This window comes from Tachyglossus aculeatus, chromosome 10 (assembly GCF_015852505.1).
Source record: "Tachyglossus aculeatus isolate mTacAcu1 chromosome 10, mTacAcu1.pri, whole genome shotgun sequence".
Classification (NCBI taxonomy): Eukaryota; Metazoa; Chordata; class Mammalia; order Monotremata; family Tachyglossidae; genus Tachyglossus; species Tachyglossus aculeatus.
This window is the reverse complement of record NC_052075.1, coordinates 58,360,082-58,372,577: the sequence shown is the minus strand read 5'-3', so window position 1 is coordinate 58,372,577 and position 12,496 is coordinate 58,360,082. Positions and strand designations below refer to the sequence as shown.

General features: G+C 55.8%; 1 protein-coding gene across 1 annotated transcript; it reads left to right on the top strand.

Annotated features, from left to right (window-relative positions):
• The first annotated feature begins 778 nt into the window (after window positions 1–778).
• LOC119933574 (gametocyte-specific factor 1-like) lies at window positions 779–11,880 on the top strand. Its single transcript, XM_038753117.1, has 10 exons — window positions 779–870; window positions 2,587–2,692; window positions 4,296–4,396; window positions 6,938–7,038; window positions 8,042–8,168; window positions 8,885–8,968; window positions 9,612–9,681; window positions 10,041–10,097; window positions 11,024–11,316; window positions 11,749–11,880. The coding sequence occupies exons 3-10, from the start codon at window positions 4,384–4,386 to the stop codon at window positions 11,763–11,765; spliced, it is 762 nt and encodes a 253-aa protein (XP_038609045.1). The 5' UTR covers window positions 779–870; window positions 2,587–2,692; window positions 4,296–4,383; the 3' UTR covers window positions 11,766–11,880.
• Window positions 11,881–12,496: the final 616 nt, after the last annotated feature.

The following is a 12,496-nucleotide window of genomic DNA, read 5'->3' as shown; positions in this document are numbered from 1 at the left end:
CCAAACCACAGGCAAGAAATGGTGCAAATTAGAACCCAGGTCTTGTGCTTTTTCCACTAGTCCACACTATTTCCCTAGTGTACTCTCCGAAGCGCTTGGTACAGTTTCAATCAGATTTATTGAGTGCTTACTGTGCACAAGCGCACTGTACTAGCACTGTACAGTGTTCTCCCCCTCGTCCCCCTCTGCATCCCCATCTTACCTCCTTCCCTTCCCCACAGCACCTGTATATATATATATATATATATATACATATATACATACATATACATATATATATGTTTGTACGTATTTATTACTCTATTTATTTATTTATTTTACTTGTACATATCTATTCTTTTTATTTTATTTTGTTAGTATGTTTGGTTTTGTTCTCTGTCTCCCCCTTTTAGACTGTGAGCCCACTGTTGGGTAGGGCCTGTCTGAATATGTTGCCAACTTGGACTTCCCAAGCGCTTAGTACAGCGCTCTGCACACAGTAAGCGCTCAATAAATACGACTGATTGATTGATTGATTGATTTAGTACAGTGCCCGGCACACAGTAAACCTTCAATACATCCTATTGATGCGGCCCTCCCTGAGGGGCCCGCCACAACTCGACGCCGACTTTTCCCGCCCAAACGAAGGTGAGGAGAGCAGGGCGGAGCCTCGTCCTCGCTCCGGCCGGGAGCGAATGCGCATGCGCGTTGCTCCGCACTCGAGGGGGCGGGGGCGCGTTCGGCGGCCGGAAGTGAGCGTTGCCAGGGAGCTCGAGGCGGAGGCGGGGGAGGTCGCCCCCGCCTCCTCTCACCGTCCCCCATTTTCCTCAGGCCCCGACCCCAGTCACACACACACCTTGGAGCAGCTATTCTGCGTCTCCTTCTCCTCAGGTTGTCCTCCCTTCTCCTCCGAAAAGACCTCTTCGTTGAGTTTCCCACCCAAACCGAAGTAGGGGGGCTAAGCGCAGGGCCTCGTTCTCCCCAGAGGGGTGGCGTTGGAAGAAGGGCTGAGGAGAATTTTGGAAAAGGCCATCCCCACGCAGTTAAATAAGGGGGGGAGGGCACGCCCGACGGCCATTAGTGGACAATACCAGGGTGCTGGGCGGCGGGGGCCTGAGGTAACGACAGTAGAGTCGCCAAGTTACCTGCTGAGGGATAAGCCGCCCCCATTTCTCCAGAGACCCCCACCCCCTACTTGGCACTGACAGTCCGTCCCTCATTTCCCTCAGGCCAATTGTCCGTCTCCTTTGAGGACCCCCACCTCCTACTTGGGACAGACAGTCCGTCCCTCATTTCCCTCAGGCCAATCGTCCATCTCCTTTGAGGCCCCCCCCCCACCTCCTACTTAATAATGATGGTATCTGTTAAGCGCTTACTATGTGCAAAGCACTGTTCTAAGCGCTGGGGAGGTTACAAGGCGATCAGGTGGTCCCACGGGGGGGCTCGCACAATTTTAATCCCCATTTTACAGATGAGGTAACTGAGGCACGGAGAAGTGATTTGCCCAAAGTCACACAGCGGACAGTTGGCAGAGCCGGGATTTGAACCCATGACCTCCGACTCCAAAGCCCGAGCTCTTTCCACTGAGCCACGCTGCTTTTCTACTTGGGACTGAAAGTCCGTCCCTCATTTCCCTCGGGCCGCTTGTGGTCTCCTTTGAGGACCCCCACCTCCTATTTGGGACAGACAGTCCGCCCCTCCCTCATTTCCCTCGGGCCGCTTGTCTATCTCCTTTGAGGACCCCCACCTCATACTTGGGACAGACAGTCTGTCCCTCATTTCCCTCAGGCCAATTATCCATCTCCTTTGAGGACCCCCCCACCTCCTACTTGGGACAGACAGTCTGTCCCTCATTTCCCTCAGGCCAATTTTCCATCTCCTTTGAGGACCCCCACCTCCTACTTGGGACAGACAGTCCGGTCCCTCATTTCCCTCGGGCCGTTTGTGGTCTCCTTTGAGGACCCCCATCTCCTACTTGGGACAGACAGTCCATCCCTCCCTCATTTCCCTCAGGCCAATTTTCCATCTCCTTTGAGGACCCCCACCTCATACTTGGGACAGACAGTCCGGTCCCTCATTTCCCTCAGGCCATTTGTGGTCTCCTTTGAGGACCCCCACCTCCTACTTGGGACAGACAGTCCATCCCTCATTTCCCTCAGGCCGCTTTTCCGTCTCCATTGAGGACCCCCACCTCCTACTTGGGACAGACAAGCCGTCCCTCATTCCCCTCAGGCCGCTTGGCCGTCTCCTTTGAGGAGACCCCGGGCGTCGAGTTTCCCGCCCCATCCAGAAAACGGGGTTAAGGGCGGAATCTCGTCCTTTCAGGGGAGAGAGAGGAGGAATTCTTCTTTGGGGGGGTCAACTGATGCTCATTGCCGAGCAAGAGGGGCGGGCTATGGCCGGCCACCGGAAGGGAGCGTTTCCAAGGAATCGAAAGCATTGGTCACAACGGTCAAAGCAGGTACCACCAAGGTCCGGCGCCTCACGGCCACCGCATCTGCCCTGGGCCTAGGGATGACCCCGCGCCCTCTCCTTGAAGGCCCCATTTCCCACCCCTTCCTGGGACCCCCCAGGGCCGCCCTGTAACCTCCTTCTGTCTCTCCACAGCCCGACCCCCGCTGCCTTCGTATCCTCCAGCCTCGTCTTCCTGCCAACCGCCCCCGCTTCAATAAGGAGATCAAGGTCAACGATTTGTCCACCCGAGTCAGGGGGCGTGAGTGAGGGCGGAGCCTCGTTATCACCCGGGGAGGGAACGAGGAAAGAGGAGGACAATCCTCTAGCTTTCGGTTGCCTGGACCTTTTCCCTCCTCCTCGTCCACCCGACTCCCTCCCTCCGCCTTCATCCTCATCCCCGCCCCCTCCTTCGCCTTCCCCTCCTCATCTCTGTATCCACTTTAGCTAGCCACTTTCCAGGGCTGCTGCCCGACTCGGAGGCCGCAGCCGATTCCCTTGTTTGGTGGATGTTCACCATAAAGAAGCCCCTAGCTTTTTCTGCCTTAGGCTATTTCATGGCTAATTAGGGACCTTCTCTGGGGGACGGAAAGAAAATTAAGGTCAAAACCAGACAGGGTTTCTTTGTTCCCTCTGGTCAATGCTCTTTTTAGCTCAGAAGGAAACTGAAACTATTGGCCAAAACATTTTTTAAAAAAACGTTTAGATTATCTTTGCATTTTGAATGTCTGTGAACCACCTGGCCTTCATTGTCTTTGTTCATTTGCTCCCAAGCTTTAGGTAGCTGACTTGCTGGTTGGGCTGATTCCAGGCTCAAACTGCTGACCCTTTCAGGTACTGTCCTGATAGTAGTAGTTGTTTGGGGGTTTTTTGTGTGTGTTTAATGACATTTCAGAGGATCGGGCAACTACTGCTTGAGAAAATGGGATTGACTCCAGCTCTAAGTAAAGGCATTACTGATATTTAGAGGCAGCTGGTTTATCATGAGTAATTAACAAATGAGCCTCCAAGGACTAAGTCCTTTAGCCTAAACTGGGTGTTCAATTTACCATCACGGAAGACTCGAAAGTCCTGGAGCTCTACATCTAGCTCCACCCCCTTTTCTCTGAGAAGCTGTTCCCCAGCTGGGCCAGGAGGGAGGGGGACCAGACCACAGTTGCATCCTGAGCACCGGGCCCCATGAGGTTTGAGCAGCCCATCCACAGTCTCACATCTGGTAATGTGACTTTGAGACTTGGTTTCTGGCCAGGCCTACTGTCCCGAAGCATCCCTTATGACGCTGAAAGAGAGAGAGAGAGACAAACAGAATAGTTGTTACCTGAGTAAATCTTAAGTAACAGTTTGGACCTTCAGTGCTAAGCCTTGCTGGAGCCAGGGGAAGGTCCATAGAGGAGCTGGCTGCTTGACACTGACTAAGAAAGGGCTCAACACTCCCTGGAAGTATCAGCTACACCCTGAATTCTCCCCACCTCAGCCCTCACCCAGCCCCCTGGGAAAGGACAGTAGTCCTACCAGCTTGCCTCGCCCCCTTGTTTAGGAGTGGGCCTGAAGTGCGGGGTGATTCTTTAGGCCTTAATGACTTAAAGCTCCTACCTCTCCCTGGTGCGCCCACTCCATTAAGGAGTATATCCAAACACGAGTGTTGGCAAAATGTGAAAGGTAGGTGCTCAGAAGTGTCAGCCGGTTTGTTACCAGCACACAAACTGAGGTGCCTTCGTTCTCTTCCTCCACCCCCTCTGTTGGCTCTGTTCACTTGTAGGAGCCTACAAATCAGTGAGGGGGGTGGGTATGGTGGGGAAGGTTTTGGTGCTGGGTTTTCCAAACCGTATTGGATCTTTCATTCCACTCAGGCCCTGTTTTTTCAGGGCTGGGAACCATTGTTCGTGCCTCTGGTCGCTGAGCTTCCCAACCACACCCCGCTCCGCCTGCTGACTTCTGCTTCCAGTTGCCAACATGAATTCATACGGTAGGTGGGCACGGGCCAGGAGGGCCAGCTTTTCCTGTTCCGTCCAAAATCCCACATGGCGAAAGAGAGAGCTGGGGGTGGGGGGGCATCCACCACCACCGGCTGAAGTTCTCCCTCAGACTGAGGAGACAGAGGGCCCGTAGTGGCTGGAAGAGTTCAAGCAGGGAACTGCTCAGTGCTTGCATTCTAGTCCCCACTCTGGCTGCAGGAGCATCAAAGGGAAGAGGCAGTCCTCTGGCATCTCCAGAAAGTGGCCTTTTAGAGTCCTGGGGGCCCTTGATCAGTTAGTCTCAGGGGCTCACTCAGATCATTGAATTAGGGCGTTTCAGGAGCTCTTTACGTGCCAGGTTCAGAGAGCAACTTGAATATCAGATTGGACATGATCTCCGTCTGTCTTATCCCCCTTTTACAGAGGAGGTAACTGAGGAACAGGAAGGCGAAGTTACTTGCCCACGGTCACCCAGTGGGCTGAGCCACGTCTCCTGTCTCCCAGGCACGTACTCTCTTCCCTAGGCCAAGCCTCCTCCCTTCGTGGTTTGAGAAGGAAGGGCCTGTGCTGGATGGGGGATCCCAGCCATCCTCTCCCTCGTAGCATTTTGGTCTGGGAGCAGGCTAGTGGAAGGCTAGAGAAAAGCCCTCCGAACCTGCCCTCGAAGAACTCCCCGTAGACAGGCCGAGCCGGGGAACACAGGCAGAAGGTGCAGACGTGACAGAAGGTTTGGGTCCCCGTGGGTCAGGGAAGCTGGAAAGAGTTCCTGGAGGTTGAGGCTCTGCACAGGCCAGGGGAGGGGGGAGGCTGCAGAGAATGATGGGGCAGTTTGGCCCCCAGGGTGGTGGCAGGAGAAGAACAGCCATGTGGAAGGAGTAACGGACCTCGGTCTAGGCAGGGGCAGAGGGGGCAAGCTGGGGGCCAGGCATGGGGGTGGCTGAGCGGGAACCAGGGTGGCCGGGGGCCCTGGCTACCAAAGTAATACTGATGATGATGATGATGGCTTTAAGTCTGGAGTCGCTACCCCCCAGGGGTCGGTGGCATGGTTGTCCCTCTGGTAGGGATGGGTTAATGCCAAGGAGGGTAATGAGAAAATTCGCCCCCACACAATCCCCACGGTGACCTTGGACAGTGCTGGCCAGGGACAATCCTGGCAGATTCGGCCTACCTCCTCAATTTCCAGCTCTCTCGCTCTCTGCTTGCTGTGTCCTTCAAGTCTCCTCTCTGGCTCATTTGCATCGCGCTCATGGTTAGCAATTTATTCCATGTTTACCACTCTTCGAGGGAACTGTCGGCTTCAATTCCCAACCGTCTCCTGATTTTCATTGCGCGTCCCCTGGCGAATAAGCCTCTTATGGATGTGAGAGGTTTCATCTCATTTGGCTTTGATCGGAGGGACATTTTGCTCGGTGATGTGGCATTGTGGGGGTCCCTTCCTGGGACAGCTCGCCTAGCCCCTTGCAGGCTGCAGAGATTTTGGGGGCCGGGGGGGGAGCGGGCACCTCTGTGTAATCAAATGCTTTCCAACCATGCACAGAAGCTTTTGGGCTTTTTCTGAGGACGGGGATTTTGTTGTGGGGTGGAGATCCAGCCAAAACAGCCAGAACTTAAAGAGTCTGACTCTCCCCCACGCTATACTCTAAGCTCCTGGAGGGCAGAGATTGTGTGTAAAGATAATTGTGGGGTTTGTTGACTCCATATTTTACACAAAGCACTGGGGTAGATACAATCAGATCACAGTCTCTGTCCCATATGGGCCTCACAGTCTAAGAGGGAGAGAGAACAGGTGTGTAATCCCCATTTTACAATTGAAGAGTCTGAGGCGCAGAGAAGCTGTGACTCACCCAAGGTCATTCAGCAGGCAAGTGGTGGAGCCAGGGTTAGAATCCAGATCCCCTGCTCATTGTGAGCAGGTAACGTCTGCCAATTCTGTTGTGTTGTACTCTCCTGAGGGCTTAGTGTAATGCTGTGCACATAGTATGCGCTCAATAGATGCCATTGATGATAATCCCCTGACTTTCATGCGAGCACTTAGCATGGGGCAGTGCCCACAGTAAGTGATCAATTCATGCAGTTGACTGATTGATTAAGGGCAACTGGGCGGGGTGGGGGGGGCTCTGCTCCCAAGCCCTTGCCCACAGAGTGGCTGGACTAGGCTAGGCCTCGGGGAATCCCCCTGAATTCTGGCTACGGAGAAGAGGGCCAGAGAAACTGTTTCCTATTTCCACCTGTTTGAGCCGAGTCCAGATATGTGAACGACAGCTGGAGCTGGAGAGGAGCCAAAAGCCAACAATGCAGCCCAACCCTGCTGGGGCCCCACCCTCAAGGGACTGGGCTCCGTCAACGGCCCCACGTTCCCTTGTCGTGCCCAGCTTGAAGCCACGGAGAACCCTGGGCATTCACCAGGTCCCCCCAGATCCTCCTGGTTCCCGGCAGACACTGGGATGGACCCACCTGGCAGGGCACCCTTCAACCTGGGCCAGAGGGCCAGGGGCGGTGGGCGCCCGCTAAGCATGTGTCCACTGAGCATGTGTGTCTCTTCTCTGTTCCAGGAGACTCTCTGGATCCTGAAAAGCTAGTCCAATGCCCCTACGACAAGAGCCACCAGATCCGGGCATGCCGCTTCCCCTACCACCTTATCAAATGCAGAAAGGTAGGGGGTCCCTGGCCAGAGGAGCTGGTCCACCTGTGGGCTTGCCAACTCTGATTGCCTGGGAAGCTGCCTCACTTCTGATCAGGCCCCTCACTGCAGGGAAGGGCTTGCACTTGAGTCCTGGGCCTGGGCCCTGCCAGTTTGGTCTAAGACACATGCCCACCTTTGGAGGGGACCTGGGACCGAGCTGTTCTGTAGGTGATTATCTGCCACAAACACTTGCAACTCCTGGATTCTAGCCAGCCCTCAGCTGCTACCATTTCTTCCTGGGAACCCTTCCCCCCGCAGCTCCCTCCACGTTCTCTCTTGGCCCCCAGGATCGGGTCCGACCAAACTGCTCCGTCCCGAACCCATTGCCTGGCCCGGTGCTGGGCACAGTGTGTGCTCTTGCTCCCGGTTAGTTGCCCAGGCCCCAAGGGAGCCCATGTAGCCACTCCAATTTCATCATCTCATCTTTTCCCCCTACCCCCGAGCTTTGCTCCCATCTTGTTTAGCCCTGGATCAGGGACTGAGTCCTGTGCTACAGGCTGGGATGGATACAACATGGTCTGATGATACACTGTCCCTTGCAGGGCTCTCCATCATCTTCCCCTGGGCTCCCCATCTCCCCTGCCCCTGGGAAAAGCACTGGGGGAAAGGCCAGCCTGGTCTGGGCCTTCCCTGTGCCCAGGTGGCAGATCGTGACTTGGTACACCCTCTCCAAGAGTGGCACGTGCGCCTCGGCTCCTGGAGGCAGGGTGGATTCCTGGCCATGGCCACTCCTGGGAAGCCAGGCTACTGTCCGGCCGGGGATTTGACCATAGGTACAGGCCTGGGTCTCCATTCTGGCTAGGGACTTGGCCATAGGTACCAGTCAGTGCCCTGAAATCCATACCCTCACCAAATCTCCCCGATTGCCCGCTTCTCATCCTGACTCCATGGCTTGCTGCCAGCCTCCCTTTGAGCAGGTGATGGAAATCCCTCCAGGGGACTGGTGGTCTCACTGATTTTGGTGCCCCTGCAGAATCACCCGAACATTGCCAATCAGCTGGCTACCTGCCCCTTCAATGCCCGGCACCAGGTGCCCCAGGCAGAGATCGGTCACCACATCTCCAACTGTGACGACAAGAGCTGCATCGAGCAGGATGTGGGTAAGGGGCCCTGGTGGTCTGCGGGGGCCGGCTGGGGACGGACAGGGGCCCGGGTTATCCCGGATGGCTGGAACACAGAAGCCAGGTACCTACTGCCCTGACAAGGAAACCAGAACTCCCAGGATTCTCGGAGAACCTCCCTCCAGATTACGAATTTTTTTCCCCAATATAGGGCATCCATTCCGAGTTCCTGTGTAAAAAGCACTTTTCCATTCCTCTTCTCTTCCCATCTCCCTTTTCCCACCTCCCACTTCTGCGGCTTTGTCTTTCCGGTCCCCTCGCCACTGCTCTCACCTGGCTCGATTTTACGCCCAGCCCCCTCCAGAAGTCACCCACCCACCCCCTGTTCGTTCATTCATCCAGTTATATTTATTGAAAGCTTACTGTGTGCAAAGCACTGTACTAAGCCCTTGGGAGAGTACAATAAACAACACATTCCCTGCCCACAGCAAGCTCACAGTCTAGAGACCAGCTCACAGTTTTTGAGCTGAGGCTGGAACTGAGACTGTAGTACCCAGGGGAATCTTCCAGATGTCCCTTGGTGTCTCCTTCCCCCCACTGGGTGCCAGGGGACAGTGGGAGTATGGCGGGGGGGGGGGACCCTCAGCTCCACCAAGTACTCAGGAGGAAAAGGGGTATGGAGGGAAGCCACTACCAGCCACCGATGACTACCAGCCCACAGTATTCCCCAGTGGGTCCCTGCCTTTGTCTTCCAGCTAGCCAGTCGTGGAACTACCAGGGCGAAGCCCAGCCTGTAAGCAGCTGGCAGTCCCCACCATGCAATGAGGATTGGGATAAAGGTAAGACACTCTCTCCTGCACATACACCCCCTGTGTACCCCCCTACACCTACCCTTCCAGGCCCCCAGAGTCTGTGAGAGTAGTCTTCCACAGCCACCACCCGGCCCTCTGACCCCGCCGGGCTCTTCTCCCTGGATCCAGAGGTGCTTGCCTCTGCCATGCGTGTTTGGTCTGGCTAAGGGGACATGCCATCTTGGTCACATTGGGGAGTGGCGGCACGTTGGAACGGAAGGTTCTACGTTCATGGGGCATAAATAACAGCAATCCCAGAGCACAGGCTTTGGAGTCAGAGGTCACAGGTTCAAATCCCGGCCCCGCCAATTGTCAGCTGTGTGACTTTGGGCAAGTCATTTAACTTCTCTGTGCCTCAGTTACCTCATCTGTAAAATGGGGATTAAGATTGCGAGCCCCACGTGGGACAACATGATCGCCTTGTATCCCCCCAGCGCTTAGAACAGTGCTTTGCACGTAGTAAGTGCTTAACAGATACCATCATTATTATCATTATTATTATTGAGGCAGGCAAAGCTTCCCCTCTGGCAGCCCATGGGTCGGCTGTCATCGTCTTGTCCGGTCGTTGTCCCCGTCCTCCTCCCCCCAACCCCTGATTCGGGTCATAGACGCGTTTTCTATTCTTCATCAGACTTGTGGGAATCAAAGAATTTCATATTTGTCTGGGGCAGCACCAGCACCAGCACTGACAGCAATTTAAGGTAACCAGGGGGGGCCATCCCATCCCTCCCCTCCGGGACTACCCCTCCCGCCCGTGAGAGCCGGGACCCGGTGGACCATGGCTGTGGCATCCCCCGAGGGTTCTGGGCTGGAGGCCTCGGCCTGCCCAGCCCCTGCTGCATCTCCGCCCCATGGGTGCCCACTGTTCTTCCCGCTCCGGAGGCTCCCCCAGCTGCGGCGACAGCAGTGATCGATCCCCAGCCTATGGTCACTGGTGGCGGGATGGCTGGGCTGGGGGCTTTTTCTAAAGTAACTGTTCTTGGGGCCGAGCGGGGTCGGGAAAATTAAAAGAAGGAAGTGCATCACCCTAATATTTCACCCTCCTCCCTTCCTCCTCTAGCTCCCAAGTAGCCCAGAAGTCTCCTCTGGCTGGAAACGTGACCCACGGCACCGGGAGGTGAGAAAACGGGGTCTCAGGGAAGCTGTCAGAGACCCTCAGCTGATCTGGGCCTGGCTGTGGGCCCTGGGGTTTCAGCCTCTGGACCATAGGATGCTTAGCCTCTCCACCACCACTCCCAGTCCACCCCCAAGGGCCTGCATTTGGCTTACAGCTCTGTTGCCTCCCCTTCTGCACTGCCTCGTGCCTACTAGGCCATAGGACGACCCATAAAAACTGAAAACCGCGAGCTGGATCCGAGGGCCGGACCAGAAGAGTGAGCCCCTCGCAGAACTCCTCTGGTGGCCAGGAGTGTCAGGGGGCTCCTTCCCCTCTTCCCTCTCTCTAATCCCCCTCCGAGTTACCAACATCTTGGGTGTGTGTCGGGGGGTGTGCATGTGTGTGCCGTCCCCTACAGTGGGCAGCCAGACCCTACCCAAGTCCCTGGGGCCAGAGCAGGGTGGTTGTCACTACTTGTTTATGGCTTATTACCCTCCCCTCCATTTGATCGTGAGCTCCTAGGGGCCAGGCTTCATTGGTACTCTCCCCAGGGCTCAATACCGGCCCCACACTCTGTGCTCTTCTGGCACAGGGTGGACTCCAGTGCTCCAGCATCGCAGTGTGGCCTAGTGGATAGAGCACGGTCTTGGGAGTCAGAAGGTCCTGGGTTTGAATCCTGGCTCCGCCATTTGTCTGCCGAGTGACCTTGGTCAAGTCACTCCTCTGAGCCTCAATTCCCTCATCTGTAAAATGGGGATTGAGACTGTGAGCCCCTTGTGGGACACGGACTGTGTCCAACCCGATTCCCTTGTATCTACCCCAGTGCTTGCGAGAGTGCCTGGTACATAGGAAGTGCTTACCAAGTACCATATTATTATTGTTTCTTCCCTTTGTCATTGCAGAGGCAGTGGTGGTGGTGCAAGTGGTGGCAGTGGTGCTGGTGCCAGTGGTGGCGGTGGTGCCATTGGCGGCGGTGGTGCCATTGGCGGCGGTGGTGCCAGTGGTGGCGGTGGTGCCATTGGCGGCGGTGGTGCCAGTGGTGGCGGTGGTGCCATTGGCGGCAGTGGTGCCAGTGGTGGCGGTGGTGCCATTGGCGGCAGTGGTGCCAGTGGTGGCGGCGGTGGCAGCGGCAGTGATGGCAGCGGCGGTGGCACTGCCAGTGGCGGCGAGCCTAAAAGTAACCTGGCATCAGGGATGCGAGTGCCCAAATCCCTTCCTTACGCGCTGCCTTGGAAGACCCGTAAGTGAAATGTGGGGGTTGCTATGCCAGCTTGCCCTACCCAGCCCCTCCCCGCTCCAGAAAGCTGGACATCCAGGATCCACCCACAGCTGGAGGTTCGTTCTTTCCCAAACAGCTCCAGCTAGGCCCAAGCCAGTGTGGCCGGCTGTGGTTTACTCTCCTCCCCCTGGCCTTGGTCCAGGTGTTAAGGGTTTTCTCCCACTTCCCCTCTGCTCTCCTCTCCCACCGCCCTCCACACCAGATCCCTGCCCAGCTCCTGATTAGGTGAGCAGGGCCGAGTGGGAGCAAGATAGTGTGGGAGCAAGGCAGTGGAGTCCTTAAAGTGCTCTGAATTGAGTGGATCCCAGCAGGGGGCTGATGGTGTGAGGGTGGTTGTTTTTCAGGCCGTGCTGAGTCGGTGTATATTTATTTTGAAACACTCCTCCTCCCTAGGTGGCAAAACACAGTAATGGGCCGCCCATCCATCTCGCCAAGTGACTGCCTCAGCATCATTCCCCTCTCTTCAGACGGCAGCCAGCTCTAAGTGGACCGAAAGCAATTTCACTTCCATTTTCTTTCAGATTATGGGACCAAATTAAAGCTTTGTGCCTTCCTTTCGACTTTTTTTTCTCTCGGTTTAAAAAAAATCGCCCCGGTTATGGCCGTAGACGCTAATGAATAGGCAGTTGTCAGGGAAATTGGAATTCTGTGGCGTGCCAAGTCGTTTTCCTTAACGTCAGCCACACGGCCCGCTTTTTATTTTTATCCAAGTTGCGTTCTAAATGGATCGCTCGCTCGCCTCTAATGCCCTGAGAAGCATCAGCCAGCTGTGCTCCTCCCCAATGCTGCTCCTCCAGAGCACTGTGCCGACGGGCCCGGTGGTCCATTCCCCCGGGGTTCATTCCGTCCATCCCCCTGCGGTGGCTGCTGGTGTCTGAGCCCTCCATGCGGTCCAGCTAGGAGCAGGGACCACCCCCACCACACCAACCAGCAGCAGACATGAAGAGTGGAGTCCGCAGGCCTTGGTCAGTCAGTCAGTTGTATTTATTGAGTGCTTACTGTGTGCAGAGCACTGTACTAAACGCTTGGAAGAGTACCGTGTAACAGAAACCTTCCCTGCCCACAACGAGCCAGCAGCCACCCCGGGCCCTACTGGCACAGGGGCCCCAGGGCAGGCTTTTCTCGACACAAATCTTTGACG